The 24,591-nt window shown below is 38.0% G+C and overlaps 1 protein-coding gene across 47 annotated transcripts in view; it reads right to left on the bottom strand.

The window, feature by feature from the left end:
• Nucleotides 1-1,038: 1,038 nt before the first annotated feature.
• Nucleotides 1,039-24,591, bottom strand: part of Zbtb20 (zinc finger and BTB domain containing 20) — an 809,739-nt gene continuing 786,186 nt past the window's right edge. For all 47 annotated transcript variants that reach the window (XM_048803868.1, XM_048803910.1, XM_048803874.1 and 44 more), the window contains one exon: nt 1,039-23,922. In XM_048803868.1, coding sequence (XP_048659825.1) covers nt 23,501-23,922 — 422 coding nt within the window. In that variant the 3' untranslated portion in view covers nt 1,039-23,500. The remainder of the gene's footprint in view (nt 23,923-24,591) is intronic.

Raw genomic sequence — 24,591 nt, 5'->3', positions numbered from 1 at the left:
TTTGTTTGTTTGATAACTGACGACAAGTTAAGAGTATAATGAGAAAAAAAAAGGAACAAACTCCCTCTCAAAACTATTGACCTGCTCATCCCAAACCATGTACATATTGATGGATGGATGTGTGAGTCCATGGATTTATACAGCACACAGATTGGTACCAGCAATGTTCCATGCCCGCCTGCAAAGATTGAAGGGTAGAGTCTGCAGTCATTCAGCCCAGCCTCCTCTTAGGAAATTATTCTTTCAATTTAAAGCTCTCTTTCCTTTCCTCTCTTTCCAAACTCTTCCCCAATTCGTTGGTGTTCAGTCTGAAAAGACATTCTGATTAGAAAAGTTTCCCTCCATTCAAAATGCACTGGGAAATGGAAGCTGCATATACAGTGCCACCCACACGGACATTGGAAATATCACTTGGACAAATGAATTGTGTGTGTGTGTGTGTGTGTGTGTGTGTATTTTAGGTCTGAATATACAGTGTGTGTGTGTATTTTAGGTCTGAATATACAGTGTGTGTGTGTGTGTTTGTGTGTGTGTGTGTGTGTGTGTACAGTAGCAATTGCAAAAAAGGGACCATATTCCATTTCATACTAAGATACAATGTGACAAGAAACATTTCTGTGCAGGGAAAAGAGTTTCTTTGAATCTTATCACAACACTGTGGTGGGAAAATCAGGAAATGGGTTCCCCTTTCAGCAGTCACCACAGTAACCTTCATTGAGAACACACATGCCCAGGTATCTGGTCTGTGCACATGTGTATGTTAACAGCTAGCCATTTAGCCAACAGGTAACAGAAAGACAGCAGATAGCAAAACACGGCAATAAGGTGCTCAAAGAAAAAAGTGGCACCCACTCCTCAAATGGATGGCCACATTAAGGTGCTTCGAAAAGTTTTTTTTTCTTTTCAGTTTTTATTTCAAACATTAAGAGAGTACTGATTTGCACATGGTAGTTCTGAGCCAGGCCAAGGGTTTTGAGATTTCTGACATCTTCCTCTGAAAAGGGCTTTGACTGTAGTTGTTTTGTTCAGTTGGTTGTGGTCACTTGAGTTGATAACTTTTTTTTTTAATAGCCAAGAACTGAAATCAAATCAACATGACTAAAAGAAATAACTGATGAAATGGTATAGAACATTACTGCATTCCCATTGGATCAAGATGGTTTCGCCCATTTTTCCTTTTTCACTAACACTGTTCCTTTTTTCTTTGTTACAATCCATTCCTTATGAACCTACAGAAATGACCAAAGTCACTGCAAGTAGCTGTTTTTATTTTTTGTGATCTGTTGCAAGAGTCCAACCTTGTTTCCTCTGCTGCTGTTTGTGTAGCATCTGGTTTTGTAATGAGCATCTGGATTTGTAATGAGCATCTGATTTTGTTATGTGCATGTGTGTATATATGCACATATACACACCTATACATGTATAATATATACACTATATATATGTGGATATATATAGGAAATGTGTATACATTTATACATAATATAGTGTATACTGTTTCAACTGGAGATAAACTGAACTGGGTTCAGACACTAGCACATGGTTATCTTTCCCCTGCTCCCTCTGTATATTTTAAACAGTCTGGAGCTTTTATTTATTTTTTTAAAGTGCATTTTCAATGCAGAATAACTGTAATCCACTGATTCCTTGGAAAACATTTTTGATGAGAAAAATCTGAAAGTTCTCAGCCCCAAGCAAGAGAAACCTGGGTTTGTTCATGCCAGGGGCTGACGTGGCAGTGCCAGGCTTGTGCCTGAGTGATTACTGGGCATTCTGGACTTCGGGCACCTTAGCAGCAGCAGCAGCAGCAGCAGCAGCACCTTTGTGAGAAGGTAGAGATAGAAAAGGAAGAAGGAAGGAAAGTTCAGATGAGAAAGAATGAATGTGTTGTGTGCGCACGCTGGAATTGTGAACTCTGACTGTAATGGGTTTGTGCAGTCCCTGGTTGGCTTCAGCTAAGAAAGGCCGTTTAGCTTCTTCCCCATCAACTGACACCAACCTCCTTGTGGCCCCCCGCGTGCTCAAGCATCACCCATAGTCCCCACTCCCGAGGCTGACTTCTTTGTCAGTTTCCTGTGGGTATGTGAGTGCCAGCATCAAGTAGAAATAAGGCACCAGAGAAATCAAAATGTCACAAAAAGATGCAAAACCCCATTTCAAAGAGCCTCTCCCATTGCTCCATTTAAATATTGCATGTGATACCATTCATTTGTGTGTACTTAAAGTGTGTCGAATACAGTCTCTGAAAGGAACTTGAGGCCCTTCAGCACCAAAGGTCTTAGGAATGCACCCTTTGTCTAAACATACCCACACTCCCACCCCCCCTGCCCACCCCACCACAAGCAAAAGCACCAAGTCGGGAGAACAAGGCAGCCTGCCATTGCTCGCCTCATTTTGATAAGATTAAAGTTTATGAAATAGAAATTTCAGGAATTGCTCTAAAATCAAATGGATTTAGGCTATCGGGTATCTGATTACTTGATGCTCTAAATGTCCAAAGAATGTTGTGAAAGGGTTGAAATGTTTGTGTTTAATGTGCTAAACAGAAATGACTTCTCAAATGATGCCCAAGTCCTCCACTAACACTTCAACCTCTGTTATTAAAAAAAAAAATTAAAAAGACATTGTATAAAGGAAGAGGTTCATCTAACTATAAAAGGAAAAAATGAAGGCACGTGATTTTATTCGGTCCCACAATCCTTAAGAAAAATGGTATTTTGCAAGTGTGTGTGTGTGTGTGTGTGGGGGGGGTGTTTGCACACATGAAGTGGGAGGCTGAGGGCCATTGGGACAGTAGTCCAAAGGAAGTTGGAAAAGAGAACAAGAGAGAATTTTGAGACAGAGAGAAGAAATGGAGGCCTCTCTTCAGCTTTCTGTCATTGACAGTCTCAAGATTTGGCTGCTTTAGGGTCCAGAAAGGAATTTGTTTGTCTTGGTCTAGAAAGTGCCCCAGTTAAATATCTCCAGTTAATCATGTTACAGCTTTTGGTGTTTCCCTTTTCCCTTCCCTCCAGCCAAATGATTTTTTAAAAAAATATCACAGTTTTTAAAAATTATTTTTTCAATTTGAAAAAATATGGAAAAGCTATTGTTCAACCGAAGGCCCACTGCCTCTTCATCTTCACAGTGAGCAGATGGATGGACAATCTACAGAATCAAAGGGGAAGCCGGCAAGGTCCCTTGTGCTGAGTGGTCCCTTGCCTTGCCTCCCTTGGGCAGGGGTGCTTTCACAGCACCCACCCTTCTTTCATTTGGATCCTTGCCCCCCTCCCATCCATGGAATGTGGGTTAGTGAGAAAGGCAGAGCCATTCTAGAGAGCCATGGTGACAGGAGAGTCTTAGAAGCAGAAGGTGAAGAAGCGTGGTTAGCAGTGCGCTCTCCGGCAGCCTCGTCTGGGGATGGGACAGCGTGGCTGCTCCTGAGGCTGAGGTCCCACTCACATTTTACTTCCTGAGACCTCAGCTCTCAGGTTCACCACCTTTATGCCTCTCTTTGTATCAGAGCTGGCCCCAGACCTTAAGAAGGCAATGATCCAAGATGAAGAGGCAGAGCCAAGCGGCTATGTCATACAAAAAAAGGGCTATGGACAGTGGGATTTCAGAAACAAATTTAACTTTGGTTTTCCAACTTTTTCAAACCATAAAAATTAAAGCAGGGCTTCAGTGGCTTCGATCATCTGAGAGCTGTTATATTTTTCTCATTTGGCAAGGCTAAGGCGGAGGGGAAGAGAAAAGGGGTTTCCCATAATTGGTTGAAGACACAGGGTGGTAAATGCTTCCACACTTAAACTCACAGTCCAGTGTTTTTGACATTTCATAAATAGCTTTTTTTTCTCTAAAAAAAGAATAAAACAAGAACAATCCCTTTACTTACTCATCTGAAACAAAATAAACAGCAGTGGGTACAAACTTCTTCTTGTAACAATTACAAAAAACAACAATATAATCCCAACTTTTAACACGCATCTTGAATCAGTTATTTTTTTTTAACCTCAAAACTGCAGCATATCCTTAAGGGCAAACTTTTCGATTAGTTTTTTTCTTTTTTTTTTTTTAAATAATGTCTTCACCAAAAAAACAGTCTTGTACCAATAAAATGCATTCAAAAATAGAAAATATTACACAACAAAAATATGTATCCTTCCTTTCCAAAAAAGATTCTTCACAAAAAAATGTAGAAAAAATTCCAACAATTATTTTCCTCTCCTAAACATTAACTTTCAGTCTAGGGCACAATTATTTATTGATTTAAATGTCTGTTTTTGCATAAAACATGGAAGATGCAAAACATTTACTGTATTAAGATTGTGAAGTTACATCCACTCCCACCCCTATTCAAAAACAAAACAAAACCCAGAAAAACCCAGCAAACATTAAACAAATGTTGTAGGTGGTAGATTAAGAGAAATACCTCTGTCCTTCCTTCCACGGCACATTCATATGGGTTAACCAGCCCTGTTGGTATTGGGGAACGCTGAAGAAGATCAGGCTGGATCAAGAACATCTTTAGCATATGTCAATGCTCAATGAGTCATTAATGGTCTCCCATGTTGCAGGACCTTCCTCTGCAAAATCCTCACAAAAGAGAAATGCGTGAGGTAGCACATAGGCAGTCAAAGGACTGAAGTGTGTCCATAGGTGTATGGTACACATACATACAAAATACTTTATCACACATTGTATGTGTATGTGTGCGTGTGTGTGTTGTTTTCTTCTCAAAATGGAGCTGAAGCCTATGATAAAAAGTAACTCAGAACTTCAGTGGTATGAGGAAGGCTGAGGTTATTTCCTTCATAATCTTTTCCACATTTAACCTGTTCAGGTATTAACTGGAACAATGACAAGATTTCTGATTGCAAAGGAATGCCCTATTTTCTCCACTCCCATTGAACCCAGGTTCCTTTAATATTTTTAGCATTGTAGTTTAGACTATGTGGTTTTCTTTCTTGATGATATTTACTGCATTCATGTGGGATGCAGTTCGTATGCGTATTCAGTACGAACAGATTTTTTTGGATACTTTTCCCCCTGTTGCTTATTTGCTTGCTAATTTTTTCTTCATGGTTTTGTTTTGTTTTGTTTCTGATTTTTAAACAGTGAAATGTGTCCAATTTTATTTCCAGTGCATTAAACAAATTTTAAATTAAAGAAGAAATAAAATGTTTCCCCTCATTCTTCTAAAAGAAATGACTTGATAAAAGTACAATATAATAAAATCAGGCATTGCCAAAAATAGCATGATGTACAACCTCAATTACATCAAAGAAAACAGACAAACAAACAAGAAATTATAGAACATAAGCATGAAGAAGCCAAGATAATATAATCCCAACTATGGTATGATTGGCAAGCACTGTTTAAAAAATAGGTAAGGCTACTCTTAGATTTCTAACTCAACATAGTTGACCACTGCTCTTCTGTCTTTTCTTTCAATCCTAATCTCTTACTCATTAGTTATTTATATCTTTAAAATGAACAATTTTGTTTTTATATTTTTGGTCTACAGTAGAATTACATATTAATAATATAATAAAAAGATATTTCATTAACAGGTTGGTACTGCATCCATGTGGGGAAAATAGAAAAAAAAAGTACTCAAATAGACATAGTAAATGGACTCTAATCTTACAAAAATAACCACAAATGTAATAGAAATGATAATCAGGGCAACAGATTAAACCAAAAACAGGTATAGAAGGATATATTTTGGATAATATAAACTCCTGACACGCTATGCCCTAGAATTGCAGTCTCCAAACCTTTTCCATGATTCCCACCCTTCCATAGCCTCATTCAAAATTCAAATAGAAATGAAAATAAAGTAGACAGGTGGTTGAGCCTGTCAAAGCTTCCAAGTCATCTTAGCTGAGATATCCACTGCTCAATGAGACCAGGTGGATAGTATTTGAGAAACTGGCTGGTCATGGGGAGCTGCTAATGCTATTTCTTTTTAATTTTGGAGGAGTTCCCAGCCCACTGATAAAGAGAGAAACCAAGGAACCAAAGAATTTTTCTGGTAATACATATGAGATGAAACTAACTGTGATAGAGAGGGCACTGTAGTAAGATGGGAAAGAACACAGAGGGGGAAAATGGCCAAACCTTAGGCACTACCTTCATCTGTTTGCTTTGACACATTGGTTTCCTTCTTTATGAGCATCTTTTAGGATGAGTTATAGGCCCCAATGTTTTCTGACCAAATACGTGTCCGCTCAGCTGTTGACATAATATTCATGCTTGCTGGCCTCCTAAGAACTGGATGGCCATGGGTGCCTGCACTTGATGAGCAAAGTTGTAATGGCAAAGGCTCTTTACACTAACTCATCCTAATTGGTGGCTGATTCACACTGATGGAGCATTGCAGGAAAAAATAAAAGAAGGAAAAGAATTGGTAAGAATTTAGCTTGGTAATCAACAAATGTGAAGTTTTCTTCCAGTAGAAGGAGAAGGAAAAGAGAAAGAAGATGAGGAGGAGAAGGGGAAAGGGAGGAGGAAGGAGAAGAGAAGAGGAAGGGGAGAAATGGCATTAGTCAGAAAATACTGCTTTCGGTATTTTTAAACTTTTGAATTGTCCTTGGTTTTTCCTCTCATTCAGTTGCTCCAGTTTAAAGGAGAGTTTAGAATCTAGTGCAAATATTAGCAAATCACAGCATTCCAGGAGCAATATCCTATCCCTTCATCTTAAATGGATACTATCCCTTCAGACCTCCTCAGAAGACTGGGGGCAATGGTCCAGAAAAGCATAAGTGAATAAATTATTAATCTAGTACTTGCTACGACAAGAAAGGCACTATCACAACAGATCAGCCTCCAAGCATTTCCTTGCCACGGGCTTGGGCATTTCAATCACTCCAGCAACCACACCAAAACCTAGACCCAGGTTTTTCAAGACTTGCATTCATTGGCCACTACTATTGGCCCTGACCTTGCAGAGCCTCGACCTGTACTTACACACATGCTGCCTTATGTTTCACTAATGATCCAAAGATTAAGTTCACTCTCTTCCTTGGAAGTTTCTTTCTCTCCATCAGTCTCCAGGTCATGACTACTAAAGACAGTGAACAGTGTCAAGTACTAGCTTGTATTTTTTCTTCTATTTTTTAAAACCCCTCACCAAACCCTAAGTCATAAAGACAATTCAGTAGCTCCTCCAGTGACAAGGTCTCCTGTTAATAGCACTGTGAATGGAAGGAAAACCAAAGTAGTATCCCTTGACCACCAAAAGCATATCCCTTGAGCCTACTGTAGTACTTTTGTCTGTGAGAGAGAAGGTTGGGTTCTGGAGATTAAAATCTTTGGTGACAGAACTGGAGTGGGTATGCAAGATTCAAGGAAGAAGTTATTCCCCAAAACCTCAAGAGAAGTATCCTAGAACAGTTAATATGAGTCTATCTTAAAAGGTCAACTATTTCTTTCCATAGCTTTGGTTTGGTGTAGTCATGTCCTCTTAGTGCTTACCCAGTAAGTATTTGTTAAGGGCTCTGAATTGAAAGTTTCTTATTTAAAACTGAGATAATGCCTTGAATTCTTAAGGGGTTGCTAATGTTAGTTCTGAAAGATCTCCAGCAAGGCTAACAACTTCTTTAAATTTTTTTTTTTTTAACTTGGAATGGTAGACTTGGACGGATGGTAAGAAGGAGAGAGAAAAAGACAGATATCAATGTTGTTATTTTAGGAAGAAGGCCTCAATTGAGAGTTTTCAAAATTGATGCCCTCCCATGTGATAGTGTTCAGAGAAATTCAATGTTAGCTGTCAATACAGGTTGTGATCTTTTCTTCCAGAACCAAAAATTCCCAAAGCTGCCACCCTGGGTTCTGGAAGAGTCCCTCAGCATCTTCACTCTTGTATCATTATTCCCCACACAATCTATTGCTTTTCCTGTGATGAAAGATTCTTTTATTAAGAATTACTAAAGAGCTGTCAAACTGATTGCTTCTAAGATTAAAAAAGCCAATAAAAATAAATCCAACAAAGAAAAGTTAGGAAAAAAAGGAAACCTCAAAGCTAAACTTTTAGGCACTGTTAAGGTCTCTTCTTACTAAGGATAGTCTGTGATGGAGCATCTGGTTGGTTCTGATCAGTCCTCCAACCCTTTCTCCAATTTTAAAGTTGGCCTAGCTTGTTTCAAAATAAACCTTTCACCTCACTGTTCTCAGTGTTTATTGCACTGTTCCCTTATGTCATCCTAAAGGACTCTACCACATGCATGACCTTCCTCTTTGGTTAGCGTAATCTAGGTTTCACCCAGGGATGGAAAAGTATCAGGGTGAAAGGATATCCTAATGTGAACAAGGTTATTTATTTATTGTAAGGAGCAGGTACCACTGCCCTCTGTCACACTGAAACATGCACCAGCCAGGGCTTCGTGATGAAGACTTCCACATTCAGATGGCCAGCTTCCTTGCTATCTCAACTCTTAATGAAAAGCTTAGCTGGAAACAACATTGGGTAAATTTCTTCTTGAACACCCTCTGTTTGCTGTACAAACCAGCTTCTTTACAATAAGAAAACAAGTTTTTATCAGTGTGGCAGTTTCTAGGCTTGAACAAGGGTTGGCAAAATTCCACAGATTCTCACTAATCCTCCTAAGACCAAGCATGGAAATAACCCTCCATTTTTGCGATGTTTCTCATTTTATACCTTTCCTCTTTCTTTCCTAACACACTTTCTCCCAGCACAAGTAAATACATTTCAGTAGTGCAGTGCAGTGCAGTCAGTCATACTTAGTGCAAAAAAAAAAAAAAAAAAAAAAAGGGACTCAAAGTTCAACCCAAAACAGCTCTTCCTAATAGATATCAGTGCTACAAAAGTGGGAAATTCAGACTTCACCTTACACTTCTGTGAATCATCTCTTTTGTTGTCCCTGTTTTCAGTTCAAAAGAGAGAAACAACTAGCATGAACCTATGTATTACTCTGTAAAACATGAAGCTGATAGCCAGAAAATAAAGGGAAGTAGTCAAATGAAATCAGGGGTATTATTTAGAAGAGGAAAAGAGCTATTTAATGCAAAGGTCAGTAGTGGTTTTTATTTAATGGTTTTTATCATGTCAAATGGCTCCAATACTAAGGGAAATGGGTACAGAAAAAGACAAAAATTTCCTGTTTCCCAAAACAGGTCCTAAATTTAACAATGCTGGGCTCTTATTTTTGAATAGTGCAATCAGCTCCTCTTCAAGGGTTATAGGCAACAGTCACCTTACCTAACACAGAGAGCACTAAGAGTGCTCATTTTCCTACATTGACCACTTTTCCCCTTGTTTCATTCCCCTTCTATTCACTTTTTTCCCTGACTACACACAGATATAGATACACACATACACAGAAATTCTCAAGTCCCCTCTCAGGATAATGGATTGAAAACTGGTTCAAATAGCTCAATGACACACTCAAGCAAAAAGTACAACTATTAAATATGAAAGATAATTATTACACCAAAATGAAGATACAGCATTGTATCACTTCTTGTATTTTTTAGCAAGGAAAAAAAACATTCATAGTAGGATTTCTTAAGGAGCTTACTTCTTGCTTAAGATGAATCTAGAATCAGTTTCAGATGTGACAATATGAGTGATTCTGGAGAAATGTTTGCCTTTGACTCTGTCTCTTCACTTTGTCTGAATTGCTACTCTGCGAATGTGAACCTGCTTGTCTGCTTAGACCCACACATGTGCTGGGAGTTTCAGGTGAATCGCTGTGCAGTTTAGAATAGATTGTACAAACAAAGGAGCATGGCATACTGGGGTCAGCAAAGTATCACTGATTTTCTCTATCATCAGCTTCTCACCTTCGTTTGCCACACAGGATGAGGATTACTAAAAGTCCCTCCTTTCATGTACTCTGAAAATGACAACTCTTTCAACAATAGTGCAAATGCCAATTTTAATTAGATATATGCAAATTACCCTTAATTTATAGCTTAGCAGTTCCCTCAGGAAAATTGAAGTGTAAATCAATGGGACTTAAGGAACTGCTGAAAATATCTTTGAGAATTTTGTACGACAAATCTATAAGTGATTCCAAATCAAGATTTGTCCCAAGGATAGCAAAAGTATAGTAACTATCTTTGTTTTGCAAAGATTCTCCTAGAATACACAAAAATACACTTCAGTTTATAGAAAAATCTTACTTCAAATTTAAGCCATTATTTTCAGTTATCTTCCTGAATGCTCCTCATGTACCCTGGAAAGCAGATTAGGTATACGAATAGTCAAGGGTTTCTACAAATTTTTTAGATGAGTTTTAAAGCATTCAGAGAAGTCTTGAATCAATTAAGTGTAGTTATCATACTAACTCTTTGAACTATCATCATACCATGACAGGCAGCCATGACAAGGAAGAGTTTCAACAAGTTCCTCTGGTAATCCTGAAAGCTGGCTTTAGCAATCCAGGATGGTATAGAATTTGATTCCATCACACTGTCCTGCTTCTTCTCTTTGCTTTGTCTCTGCTCACTTAATTGAAATTGCAACTATTTTAAAGATTGAGCCAAGAATGTAAATTACAGGACAATAGACAGGTTATTAAAAGGTTATCAGCCTATTTGTAAACTGGGTTGAAAAACAGTATGTATTCAAATGTAGACTAAAATTTCCTTTTTTTAAAAAAAAAAAGTTTCTCACTTAAAAGTTTCTTCCTCTGCGATGATGGGATGTGGACAGGTGAAGTACTAGTGATGCAGTTACAATCTCCCTCTTATGACCATCTCCAGTGCCTGGGTGGTGGGTGAGATGAGAAGCAATGGATAAATGGAAGTTTCTATTTCAGACCTCATGAACACACAGAGTCTTGAAATTAAGATAAAAGAAATCCATATAATTATAAAAATCTATAGATCAACCGAGTTTGACATTTTATTAGCACCCTTTCTTTTTCTTTGCTGGGTATTCTGCACTAGTTGCTAATAAGAAACATCTGCAGGGCAATTGAATTAAATTAATTTATCTCTATCCTTATTCCAGAAAAGATTTGAGAAGACAAGAAGGATTTGTAGTATAAAATGCATGACCTTCATCTGCAATCAATTCTCATTCTTTGGCCGGAAACCTGTTAGTTTGGGCAAAAAGGATTTCTTCCTCAAAGAATAGTTTTTAACTATTTTATGCTCAAAGCATAGAGAGAATTTCTGTCCTCAAAGTTCTCAAGTGTCATTAGAAAAACAAAGATTTTTCATGGAGGAACAACTCCTTGATGGTAAGATAGAAGGCTTTTTTGCTAAGGGGAAAATAACTATGGTGGTGGTGGGGATTCATTAGAATGCCCATGGACAGTACCAAATTAAAGGATCAAAATTTTTCACTAACTTGAGAAGAAAAAGATAAAGGAAAAGAAATACATCAACAAACAAACTTTACTAAAATACACATTCCTCCAGTTTCAGAATTCTAAAAAATATATAATTATGCTTAAATCAAGGTTTAGAGATAGCAAACAACTGTTTTAATGTGTAGAAGTATTATCCCTTTGCTTTACCATGTTTCACTTTCTTTGAAGGAATTGTTATCTGTGCACACTTGTCCTAAAGTCCAGTGCAGAAAATAAACTCGTTTGCTACCAGTCTCAATCTCCTAAGCTATATTTGCAAATACTAAAACTAAATATCTGTAAAATGAGATGCAGACTTTCTGAAAGGCATTGTGGGGTGGGGGAGAAGCAAGCTTTTTATGGGGAAAAAAAAGAAAAAAATCCCTCCCTAATCTCCCAAACACTATATACTATAGTGTTTCTGACCATTATTTTGCTGCATTAGTTAATGTTAGGGCTGTTGGTGCTCCTGACAGGTGTCAGCTTGGAAAAACAGGAGGCTCACAAACAATATGAAATTCACATCTTGGAGCTCTAGAATATTAAAAGGGATTTAGACATTAATCTGCAGCTAACACAGGGGTTGTGGTGAGAAGTCCCAGGTCTCAGGGTTGAAAGTTTTCTTGGGAAAATGGAAGGAATAATGTCAAAAAGGCAACCTGGCTTAACTGGACCAGATGGGATCGATCAGGACCAGATCCTTTCCTACTACACATACACATGATAATAGTTAAGAATTTAGAAAAGAATATTTTGTTCCTTCACACAGCAATGCCTACAAAGAAGGGTATAGGGTATTTTAGATAAAGAACACTTTAAAAACCAATACCAGGAGTCAGAAAGAACAAAAGAAGAGAAAAGAGATAAAACTGATTAGAAGAACATGCCAAAATGAAAGGTATAGTTTTAAGCAACTTCAATATTGGCTTTAAGAAACATTGTTTTCCTGCTAGGTGATGCCTCAGGAGGTCTTTTGGACCTTCTATTCATTTCCTTGCTCTCTATGGTGAGTTGATGCTACAAATTAGTTTGATTAAGACAAAAGCTGGGTCAAGCCTAAAGTCAAGTAAGAATACATTTATCATATTAAATCTTGATTCTGTTTATTAGTGGGTCAAGCAAGACCTGAAACTATACGCCCTGTGCATTTAAAACCAGGCAATGCTCTACCTGTCACAAGATTTGTCTTTGTATGAGCTGAGGGGCAATGTGGTACCATGGCAAGGACATCAGACTGAAAAGGGAAGACTGTTAAAGGGCTACTGTGAAGAAGATATTAAAAGCATCTGGAAAGGGATATACACAGAATGGTATCAGTCTTCTGGAAAATGATCTGAACATCAAACAGTTAAAATTCATTGGAATGAGATCTAGCACAATGATAAAATTACATGGTTGAGTATTTCGGAATTGGGCAGTATATACTGTACATCCCTTAGAGTATCCATCCAGCCTTATTAATATTTTCTTTAAGTACATATAAAGTGTATGTTTAAGCCACCTCTGGTTGCAAAATACACTTAACAATCTTTATTGATCTTTTCATAATGAAGAAAATTACTGTTCAAATTTCTAGGCTAACTGATAATTGTTTTTTCAAAAAGGTAATAAGTAAAGAAATTCTTCCTAATTTTTTCTGCAATACATTTAGGTAGAAGTGGCTTTACTTGTTTGAGAAGAGCTTCAACAGTTACCAAAGTTATTTTGAAATGTTACCCCTTTCTTTAGATTCCTGTAAATATAGTCTCTGATAGACATGATGTTTGGCTAAGTATTAGCAGGGGTTGAAATAGTCAACATTAGTGATTTTTCTCTCTCAGAGATGGTCTACTCATATCAAGAATTTGAAAACTGTGGTATTAAAAAAGAAACACAGAAATACTTTTCTCTTTATCTTTGGCCAGATGTGAAGGTGAGAGGAATTAATGATCTCAGCTGGTACAGTTGACATTTAAAACTGTGACTCAGGTCCTCCCACTCTCAAAAGAATATTGACAACTTTTAAAATCTGGAGCTAAAATGAAGACAGGTTTCACTCTGCCTACGAGTTTCAAGTTTATGAACTCATTGCAAGAAGGACATTCAGAATGGGTAGGGGGAAGGAAGAGAAATGAACAGTCAGGGATCAGAATTTAGTATTGGAGTTTTTGAGGGGTCAGTGATGAGACAAATGGTAATTCATAGTAGTCTTAAAAAGAAACAAAAAAAATAGAGCAGGTTAGGAAAAGGAAAGAGAAATATAATAAGGTGATACAAATTGGATACAATTTGGAGAGTATGTGCTCTCTGGAGTATGAACAGCTTCACTAATGGTCAACTCACAATCATATTTGTCTAGTAGAAATGTGTTTAGTTGAAAATGGAGAACCCCTTGTTGATTTCACTCTTAGACTCAATGTGCGCCCTTTCAAAGCAGACTAAGAGTGGGTGGTGCCTTAATGCGTTTCAGGACACTAGGGAGAGGTTGGGCAGGGTAGGGGCAGACAGTGGCTGGTCAGGTATGGCTAGGATGGGATCAGAAATTAATCTCTGAGGGAAGACAGAAGAAATGAATTGGTATGCTCACACTGAGAAACATTAATGTTGGTCTGAGGCAAGAGTTTGATGAATAGCTGTTTTGATTTGTCCTGAATATAGAATGGCAGGAATTAGACAGGTCTCATGAGCCCAAGATAGATGAAAAGCTGATCCAACTCTAACATTTCCCAGCCATTGGGTTGAAGAGCTTAGGGAAGCTGAAGGAACTCTTTAATCTCGAAACACTATCTAAAAGTAATTCTTATATAGGAAGACAGGATGCCTGACTTCTGAAAGTTCGTTGGGCCTGTTCAAGAGGAAAGGCACCAAATCCCCACCTTACTGGGCAAGTGGAGATTCTGAGGGCCAGATACCCAAGAGTCACTATTTTATGGATTCTAAAGACTGAAAAATGTGATATATATTTCTGAGCTCTATATTAACCTCTGTCAATAAAAATTTCCTCAAAGTCTGGCTTTAGTTTAAAAAGAAATCTCCTGGGAAGATGAACACTATATTGCCAAACTACCTCCAGGGAAATGTTGAAGACTTGTTAAAATAATTGAAAGCATATTGAAAACAGAAAGTAGTCAGTAAGGAACTGGTATTTAAAATCAATGTTTGAAAATACAGCTGAGACAACTAGGCATTTCCCTGTCCTGTGCTTCTCACAAGAGCAGCCCTTTGAAATGCAGCCTGTGTTATTTGGTCAGGTTATTGAAGGTTGAGCAGCCCCTTGGTCATATTTTTAGAAGCAAATATAGACAATGACAGTCCTAGAGGGGAAAATCACAGATACATTCATATGCACTTTTGTTCTTCAGATATTGAGAGGGTCAGCTCAACAAGATCACTTAGAATATGAACCCTCTTTGCATTAGCCACACCAAAAAAAAAAGTTTTCACTTTCCTACATTTTGCTAAGTCTGAGCTTTAAAAAAATCCTAAAATCCTCTAAAGACAATACTGAAGCTGATAATATAAAAAGCAAACTAGAGCAGTAATGATTATTATTAAATGCACCAGATTAACTGCAGCAGGTTGGTGACGGGTGATATATGCAAAGAAATAATATGTCAATCAACTCATGATCATAGGCAGATTCAAAAGTCAAAATGAATATAATGTAATATATATTTCAATATAGAGTTGTTATATATAGTGTGTATGTTTCTAGGTTTCAGAAATACTGCAATGTAGTGTACTGTACTTAAGTAAGCATACCTAAATAGTAACTCATATTCTTCCACAAAGTCACTAGTACTGTTAATTAAAAACAAAAACAAAAACAAAAACAAAACTCATTTTTTTTCCAGTAAAAAGAAATACCTGTGGTTACAGTCACAGACTTATTTTGGATATAGAAAGACAATATACATTTTTTAATAACAAAAAAGTTGCAATTGTAAGTAGCCTTACTTCATGGGGTGGGGGAAGTCACCAAAATAGAGGAGGAAAGAAAAATGTCCTCTGAAATCTGTAAAGTAAAAATAATCTACGTGTCATAAAAAACAATAAACCATCTAGTAAAAGGAGGGCATGAAGTCAAAAAACTGAATCTGACTGTTTCCAGACCACCAAGCCATAAGAGTCAGCTACAAGAGCCAGGTCCATTTATCCAGTATATTACACTAGAGTGACATTCTACTTTAATGTTTGAGATGGACAAGAGCCATCAATTCTTAGAGATTCCCCTCAAATATTCCCCTGATAGTCTATTGGTTTGCTAGACATGGTAAACAACCCACTCTTGGAAAGACTTTGGCAAAGGCCACACTGGTTTCAGGAGACAGTTTGTGAATGATGACAAGATCCTGCAAATGCAGGCAGCATTAAGAAGGTTTCATCTGGGAGTCAAAACGCACATGTGGGCTCTTGTGTGTGAGTGTGTACACACATTGGGTTTCAGAAAAGAAAGAAATGGAGGCCTCTGAGCCATGGATGGCTCAAGCCAAAGTTTGCATGGACCTTGCCTGCCTGACTTCAATATCCCTCCTGCTCCAAGAGACCTGGTAAGGTGCCCTCAATTGCTACTCCCTCTGTTCTGCTCCCCAGTTGGGTGCTTATGCTCCACCTTCTTCTGGAGGAAAACAGCATGTCCCTGTGGGTTTTCTGTGGGTCAACAAACTACTTTTATTTCTTCCAATTCCAGAACACTGCAAAAGGCAAGAGTGGGCAGGTGACTACTTCCTGGGAAGGGAGCCACAAATTTGGGCACAATGGTGGGAAGGGACAACTGCATCTATGTACCAGGACCTCTGCTTGTGTGTGCTTCTTTTGAGAGGTACACACACACCCCCAGACAACAATAAATATAAACAAACACACACATGCACACACACATCAGTAAATCCAATAGAAGTGTAGCATTTTTTTTTCAAGTTTCTCCTCAAAGGGCTAAATAGAAATTATTGATGGTTGGGCTCCTTCAGAATGCCCTTAAGCCTCATCACAGATACTGATGTACCCAACTAAGGCAACAGAGCAGAAGCGGGTATGTGAGATATGTTAGACCTTTGACTTCTAACTGGAATTCCAAAATCTCTCTTGCTGTCACTAGAGAATATGAATGTGGAATAGTTTTGAACTAAGAGCACCTCACATTGCATATGCACATGCATGTGCACATGCATGATGTACAGACATTCTGGACAATAGCTCTGCCACACTGGATGAGTTAAGACCCTTTCATTACTAGAATCTACATATAAACTGCAATGATGTTGTGGGTACCTGTTGAAAATGGGGTTAATTTTTTTTTCTATCTTAGGTGTATCAGCCTCTCATTGAGGCATTCTGAACCAAGGAATCTCTGAATCTGAAGAGGGTTAAGTAGGGACTCTTATACCCCAAACAGATATCCCAGAAGCTGAGACTCTCAGGATGGTGGCTAGATTTTGTTCATGATCTGCAGATTATGCTCTGTCACTGAAGATGTGCAAGTTCAGAGTTTGCACTTACAAAGAACCACCAGATAAAACAGATGCACTCCAAAACCCAAAGGGAAAAGAGTTGAGAGATATACACCAAAAAGAAAGCTTTTTGTTGGGATTGTTCTCCCTGTTAAGAAAATATTTGAAACCGGCATCCCAGGGACCTGTGATCATGCTTTATGGGAGTCACTATTTAGCAATATGATGTTTGTTTTACATTCAGTCCAGACCTATCAATGAAAATGAGTAGAGAGAAAATACCAGCCACTTCCTGAGAATGGCCAACTCTGGACAACTTTGGTGCCTTCCCAAGAAGTCACTGCTTCTAGAGTCCTCAGTCATGAACAGGGCTTATTTTTGCCATAATGCAACTACTAAAAAGTAAGAAATGTCCATTTCTTCACAGTCTTCCAATTTCTGTGTCTTTTGTCCTCTTCCCTGGGAGTTCTGACTTAAGGCAATAATTCTGTACTATAAGTGGCTACTTGTGAAAATACCTTAACTGAGGTCACTTCAGATTAGATATTTCAGTCTGAAAGTATTCCGTCTATGGAGCAACAGGTGGGGCCTAAAGAAGCTACTGGAATGACAGACTGTTTCAGTGGTGTGGAAAGATGATTTTTCTTGTTTTGACCCAGGGCATTTTTACCTCTCATTCAGTGAGGAGGAAACACTTAGTTCTGGAAAAGAACTAGTGCTATGCAGCAGTCATCTTCTACCTATTTGCCCTAAAAAGAATGGAAAAATACTACTGTTTCATTGTCACTTCCTGGGATCTGCTCATATACACCTCTGATTACTATGGATTCAGTGTTCAAGGAGGAAAAAAAGGTCTTCTGAGACTTAGAAAATCTTTGGGGTATTGTGGTCAGGCTGATCATCTTGATACCCAGTGCTAGAAATGATGCTTTGGATTAACAGTTTCCACATGCTGTGTTTACAGGAACACGAAGTCACCACAACCTTTCCTTTTGGAGGGGTTTAAATGGCATCAGAAATAAGAATGTTATACAGAAAGCCTTTGGGAATAAAAAAAATATATTCTCTCCAAAGGGCCTCTTTTTTTGTGTGCCCCCTTTCTGTCCTCCTATGTAGTTAGAGCACTCGGCAGAGATTGCTTTGGAAAGTTTGCCCCACGTAATCTATTTTCTGGGTACCTAAGGAAACAACACTTTTCTTTAGAAAAACATGGAAAGGAGAAAAAGGTTGTGGTGGTCCCGTTGGGAAGTTCTGTCTAGTTTCAGAAAGCCCCGTGACTGGGTCCATTCAAGGCTTTCTGATTCACTGAAGACTGAGAGGGGGAACCTGGGCCACTGGGTCATTTTGCTTTCTCTGTGGTCTTAAGGGGTCTATTGAAATTCTCGTACACCCTCTTTTGTTTGTCACTATGTCACTTGGTTCTGTCTCTGGTGTTCTATTTTTTTCTCCCTTTCATTATTATTTTTTAATTTCTTTTTTCTGGGGAACAAAATTGATTATTTAAATAAAGTTCTTTTCTAATGAGTAAAGAAGTTTCTCAGAGTCAGAAATCACTCAAAAGAAACTCTGTTGACCCTACCCAAGGAAAAACCCAGAGATTTCTCTAAGTACCTCTTGCCAAACTTCCTAGTTTTGCTATTGGATGTTTCCTGGTTTAGTATTGTCAGATTCTGAATATATTTTGCAATTCTTTTGTTCTCTTCCCCAGAGCTTCCATTACCCTGGACTTCAACTCATTACTAAATTAATAAATTCTTTTAGAAGATTTCTTTTAAGAATCAAGTCACATAGAAAGAGCCTCCTCCTGTTCTCGGTCCCCAGGGCATCTCAGGTTGTGTCTGCTTCTGCATGTCACCTTCCTTTTGTTCCCTGTCTGCAGCATACACTGGCTATAGCAGAGGCATGTCTGATGCCACCATCTGATGTCTTTTCTGCAGAATCATATATCCCCTGCCCCCAGCCCCAACTAATCAAATAACATCTTCAGAAACAACAGAGGAAGGTTCCAGAAGGGGCACATCTATCATGCCCAGCCAGATCTACCTCACTTCCCCCTTTCCTAAGGGCAAAAGGTGTTAGAAGCATCACCAAGTTTTCTTTACAAGTAAGCAATGTGAGCCTTTATTATGTTTTCCTGGGGATCTGAGGGATTTGATAAGGGACACACCTCATTTTTGATTGTGTGATGAGAGAAAACACTGATTTGGTGGCATGAGCAGGGTACATAGTGCTTATGTGTTTGCATGATGGAAGTATTTGTGGGGCAAGGTGTTAGAACTTAAAGTGACACAAACACAGAGGAAGCCTCTTCGTTTTTCATTATCAGAATGCACAAATTCTCCCTGTTCATAGGTTTGAAAAGGTTTTCTTGGTTCTTATAGAATATTATGATGATACAAATGAAACCTCTGTGACTTCTTAATAAAGAAACTCCAAGTCTTTCTAAGAGCTACTGTGACCTCTTAAGGTGGCTAGGAGAAGGGAATGGTCTGCACCTGTGAATGAGCTGGGAATTCACTATGCATACTCCGGACACAAATAAATTCAAAGTATTAGGAACTCGGGAAGGGAGAGGTCTATAAAAGTGTTATAAGGAGTGAAAGTTTACAATTCAATTAAAATATATAGTAAAAAATAATTCAATTTTTTTCTGGGGGGGGGGAGTGCTGGCTTGTTTTCCAATTTTTCCCCATTGTAGAACCCATGTGTTATAATTATTTCCTTTTTAGGGTTACATTTTATATTCTTAGGGGGTCTTTTATGCACAAATATTGGTATTTAATAGGAAAAAAAAATTGCCCACTATACTGAGATACTACCAATGTTTTTGGTTCGAGAAGATTTTATTTTTCAAAGAGTATATGTTAATGTATTGAGATAAACACTCCCTTTGGACTTTCTCCCTTTCTTTTGTCCAGCAAATTCTTTTCAAAACTATAAATTGCTAAAAAATGTTCTTTTCCATGCCAGTTCTTGTTCCCTGTACTCCTCTTAAGAGGTCTTAAATTTGGAAGATCTGCTTCAATCTTATCTTTTTCCTGGCTATTAAAAGGAATTTTCTTTTCTTTTAGTACTGATAGCATTCTAGGTTCAAGGTCTAAATGCAAGAAATTATAGGATTTAAACTAAAAAAAAAAAAAAAAAAACCCAAAAAACAAAACAAACAAACAAACAAACAAACAAAAAAAAAACTAAAGAATCCCTAATGATTCTCTGATCTTGAGGCCAAATATGTTTTTCTATTGCCTGAGATATTTGTGATGGTTTATTTGTGATTGTGGGTTAGCAATCTGAAAGCATCTGCATTCTTTTGAAATAGGTACAGACTCGTTTATTTTCTAAATGTGGGTCAATTTGGAAAGCAGCTCTTTAGAGGCCAGACATACAGCAATAGCCTCTCAGAGCTTCTTTGCTCCCCCAGGATAGAATTCCCACTCCAATTTAGTTTCCTCCTGTTCTTAAAGAACAATTTGTCAATTATTTTAGGCTGCATGTTTGGGAGGAAAAGACACAGTGGGAACAAGTCTATGCCATCCAAACCTGGCGGTCCATTTTGTGGTGATTAAATCACTTCACTAACAATTCTTTTGGGGCCCCCAATATTTTTTTTTAAAGAGATACTTTCTTTACCAGGAAAGAGTGAACATTAGGGCTTCAAGTCACTTGTAGTTTTTTCTTTATATGCTCTACAACAAAAGGTGGATTTTAACCCACTTGCTTACCTTTTTTAGAACAGCAAATTAGCATTAAGGCAAATGGGTCTCCCCCAGATTTGAGAAGCAGTCAGCTAAACATGACCCAAACAGCACTCAAAATCAGCTTTTCTGGAGCTATTATGATTCTGACTACTAAGGTGAGCATAAAGACACTTTTTTAATCTATTACTGTCAAATAATTGAAAATATTTTAAAGTGTCTTTTGGCCTTCTTTCATTTGAAAGATGCTGAATGATTTCACATCATTTTCCTTTAAAATTTTTTCCCTTCAATTTTAATCTTTTATTTTATGGGTTGAATGACTTGTTTTCCAAAATATCAAGCAATTCCATGGCATAGTTAATTAATGCTCCCTCTATTGGTGGTTAATGGAAATATTAGAGTCAATATTGATATTTTAAAAGGCAAAATTGGCAATAGAAAAATGGATTTTTCATATATCTGAAGCCGTTTCTCATTGACTTTTACAGGTCAGTTTTAGATACAGTTTCCTTGGTAGAATTCCTCTTAGAAATCATAATGGGTGATTCTCAGTAGCCAGTTTACCATCCAAGTCTACATTAAAACTTCTAGCAAAATATCTACTGTAGGACAAACCAAACTCACAAATACTCCAGTTGCACGAATTCTACTAAACATCACAAAGAACTTATGGAAAACATCCAAGTTAAACAAATATCTAAAATATATGAATAAAACCAATTTAGTCATTATAGAGTTGCTTGCCTTGGAAGATTCTCCCTCATGTGCTGCATGGATTTTGTAAATAAAACACAGGAAAATTAGAAGAAAAATTAAATTAAAATGTAGAGTAATTTTGAATCTAAAATATCCTCCCCTTTCTTTTTAAAGTTGTAGTTTAGTGTTTTTGCTTTGTTTCAAGATTGACTTTTCCCTTTAAGTATGTTAAAATATGCCTGTTGTTCACTTTGGGAGTATTATTAGGTTTAAAAAGTTCTATTTTTGTTGGAAATAGAAAACCATGGAAAAATCTACCATGGAAAAATCTCTATGATGATATCTTGATTAGACGGAGGAGAGAAATCCCAACTAGGAAGAGAGAGTGGCACCTGGAAAGATGCAGTAGATTGGTGGCCTTTTGAATGGTGGATGTCGGCATCAGGAAAATGGTTGATTTCCCTAAGACTTTTCCAAAAAGCAAAGATTAATAACTCATCTAATGAATTATCTTCTTATTTAGCCCTCGTAGCCATGGTGGAAAGAGTCAGAAGGTGACATCAGAAAGGAAGAAAGTAATTTTGGCATCAACGTATCATATTTTGTAACAGGCTTCTCATAGCGGTGCTTGTAAGGTTCTGAAGGGGGAAGGAGGTATGGGCTCTGTGAAGTCCTCCTCCTGGCTGACCACAAAAGAGACAAACCCATTTGTCAAGACATCTAGACTACTAGTGTTTCATCAAAGAAAAAAGCAGTCAACAGAAACTCTAGATTCATAAGAGCTCAATGAAATATTGGAGAAGCAAGAAAACTGCTTCTAAAAGATAAAGTCCCTCCCATGAAAGAGAACAGAATTCTAGATGGATCAGTGAAAGAAAATATTCAGTGGAGCAACTTAAGCTTGCTAAAAGTCAAAAAACTACATATCAAAATACAAAGCAGCAGTTCAAATTACAGCAGGGATGGGCGGGCTACAGAGGCCCTCATCAACCCAGGCAATACTTAAAATAATAAAAATTAAGAAAAATAAAAAAAATATGAAGAAAATAACCTTCCTCTCTTTCAAATATAACTTTAGTTGCCTTTAATTCTTTCTATCTGGAAGCAGTATCGCTAACCTTAACAGTCTTGACTTACCAAAAAAATATATATATGTGTGTGAAATAAAATAAAAGAGAAGGGATTGGTGGCAGTGTATGCAAAACCAAAATAAAAAAAATTACTTTTAACAATCTTACTTTTTTGTTTTTTTTTACACAAATACTGTTGTAAATATATTAAAAAAATCAGCATTCTATCTGGTAAACGTCACTTTTGCCCCTCTATAAAATTCTGAATTAAAAAAGCCTCGAGAACTTTTTATTGTTCCCCCCCACCCTCCATTCCTTTCTTTTTCTCTTCCACAAGAATATATCCTGACACTTTTTCTTTTTTCTTTTTTTTTTCTTTTTTTGCAAAGATTGTTGGAAATAATCCTTCTCTTGTACCTAGAAACATAGGTGCAAATCTCTGATATCTTTGTTTTATCTGCATTTCTGCCTTTCATGAAAGTCCCTCTTGATTGTGCTGAGGCTGAGGCTCAGCGAAGACACTGAATAAATACGATAGCCACTGTTGCTTGTTGCTTCTCCAAGTCTTCCTGGCTTCTGCTGAGAGGGGGGATGTGGAGGAGGTGAGCCAGGTGTGTGGACACGGCAGAATCTGGGGGAGAAGGCTGCCATTCCACGTTCTTTCCCACACTCCTGAACCCACTTCCCCCTGCCACCCCCACAGCCCTTTTATGAAATCAGACAACGTGGTAGGTGGAAAACAGCAGGGCCTTTCCTCTGGGTTTTCAACCAGAAGTGATATTCCACAGTTTTAACTGGTTACTGTAAAGTCCAAGCGGCCAGAATTGTGAAAATGTCCACTGAAACACTGCAAGCGGTGTACTTAAAGACAGTAGGCCTTTTAGATTTTGTTATATATTTTGTAGTGCTCTTCACAAGTGAAAAAATTTTTTTCTTTTCTTTTTTTTTTTTTTTTACTTTTTTAAAAGATTTTTTTTTTTTTTTTTGTAAAGAAGGGTTGTATTTAGAGGCCAGTAGCTAGAGATCCAACCAGTGGACCTCCTGAAGTACTACCAGGCCTTAAGGCCACCATCCGAGGGAGACTGGGAAAACTATTATTCACCCGGCCTCCGGAAATGTAATGTACCAGCAGGCAAAAAACAGTTCTTCATGTAGTACAAAATGAAAAGAAACAAAAACAAAAACAGAAAGTAAAAACGAAACCAAAACATTTCTTAAATTCTAGTGCCATAGCTTTTTTGTTTGTTTATTTCTTTTTGTTTGTTTGTTTTGTTTTGTTCATAAGAAAGAGAGAAAGATACTACTTATCCGTCAGACACATGCATCCTCATGTGGTCGTTGAACTGCTCGATTTGGTCAAACTTTGCTGGGCAGACGGAGCAGACGTAAGTGGTCCCCTCTGTGCAGGCCACCACACCTGGGGGACCAGCGCGGACACCTGGGGGTGTGCCCGCTGGAGGGGTCCCGTTGCTGGCACTGTGCAGGGCCACATGTCGCTCCAGGAGGGTCTTGTGGGAGAACTTCTTTTTGCAGATGTAGCACTCATAGGACTTCTCCCCTCGGTGGAGGCGCATATGCACATTGAGGGAGCTCTTCTGGGTGAAGCGCTTGTTGCAGATACTACACTGGTATGCCCTCACTCCTGTGTGTGTCACCATGTGCTTGATAAGGTAATCCTTTAAGGAGAAAGAGCGCCAACAGATGCTGCATTGGTGGGGCTTCTCACCTGTGGGTGTGGGAAGAGACAGCAAGCAGGACAGAGCGAGACACAGCCAAGGTGGGAGAATGAGAGACAGAAAAACAAGACAACAAAAAAGAAAAATAAAACAATTATAAAAAATAAAATCTGATTGTCGAATGGGTCATCCTTGACTGGAAAGATCCAGGCCTTCCTGGGCTTTCCTGTTCAGAGAAATCTTGTGCTAATGGATGCCAGATCACCAAATAAATTTTCCATGTCCCCATGCCAAAAACCAGCTGTCTTGGAAAGCTACAAGATACTCCCCACTAAAAGTCTTCAAAGTCATTCATTCTGTGGAGAAGAGGGAGGGTTGCTTAATAAGGGCTCATTTTCAGTGTCATCATTAGGGATTTAACTGTTTACCCTTTAACATTATCAAACAAATATAAGAAATAAGAGAATGATTCTTGGAACAGGGGGCTCTAGAATCTCTGGGAATTAGAAATATTGATCATATAGTTTGGATCTTTTGGGAAAGATTCCCCCCTCCCCCTCCACTGTTTTGCCTAGAAAATGTTCCTATGACAAATGTAAGTCTGGAAAAGATTTGCCAACATAGGAATATGTCGTTTTGAAGAGTTAGGCTTTCTCCTTTACCTCTTTTAAGGCAGAAATGTTCCTAAAATGTAACTAAAGAATTAACTGGCTCTTTTG

The sequence above is a fragment of the Marmota marmota genome, unplaced genomic scaffold (genome assembly GCF_001458135.2).
Source record: "Marmota marmota marmota unplaced genomic scaffold, marMar, whole genome shotgun sequence".
Lineage (NCBI taxonomy): Eukaryota > Metazoa > Chordata > Mammalia > Rodentia > Sciuridae > Marmota > Marmota marmota.
The sequence above is the reverse complement of the archived record's forward strand: the minus strand, read 5'-3'. Positions and strand labels throughout refer to the sequence as shown.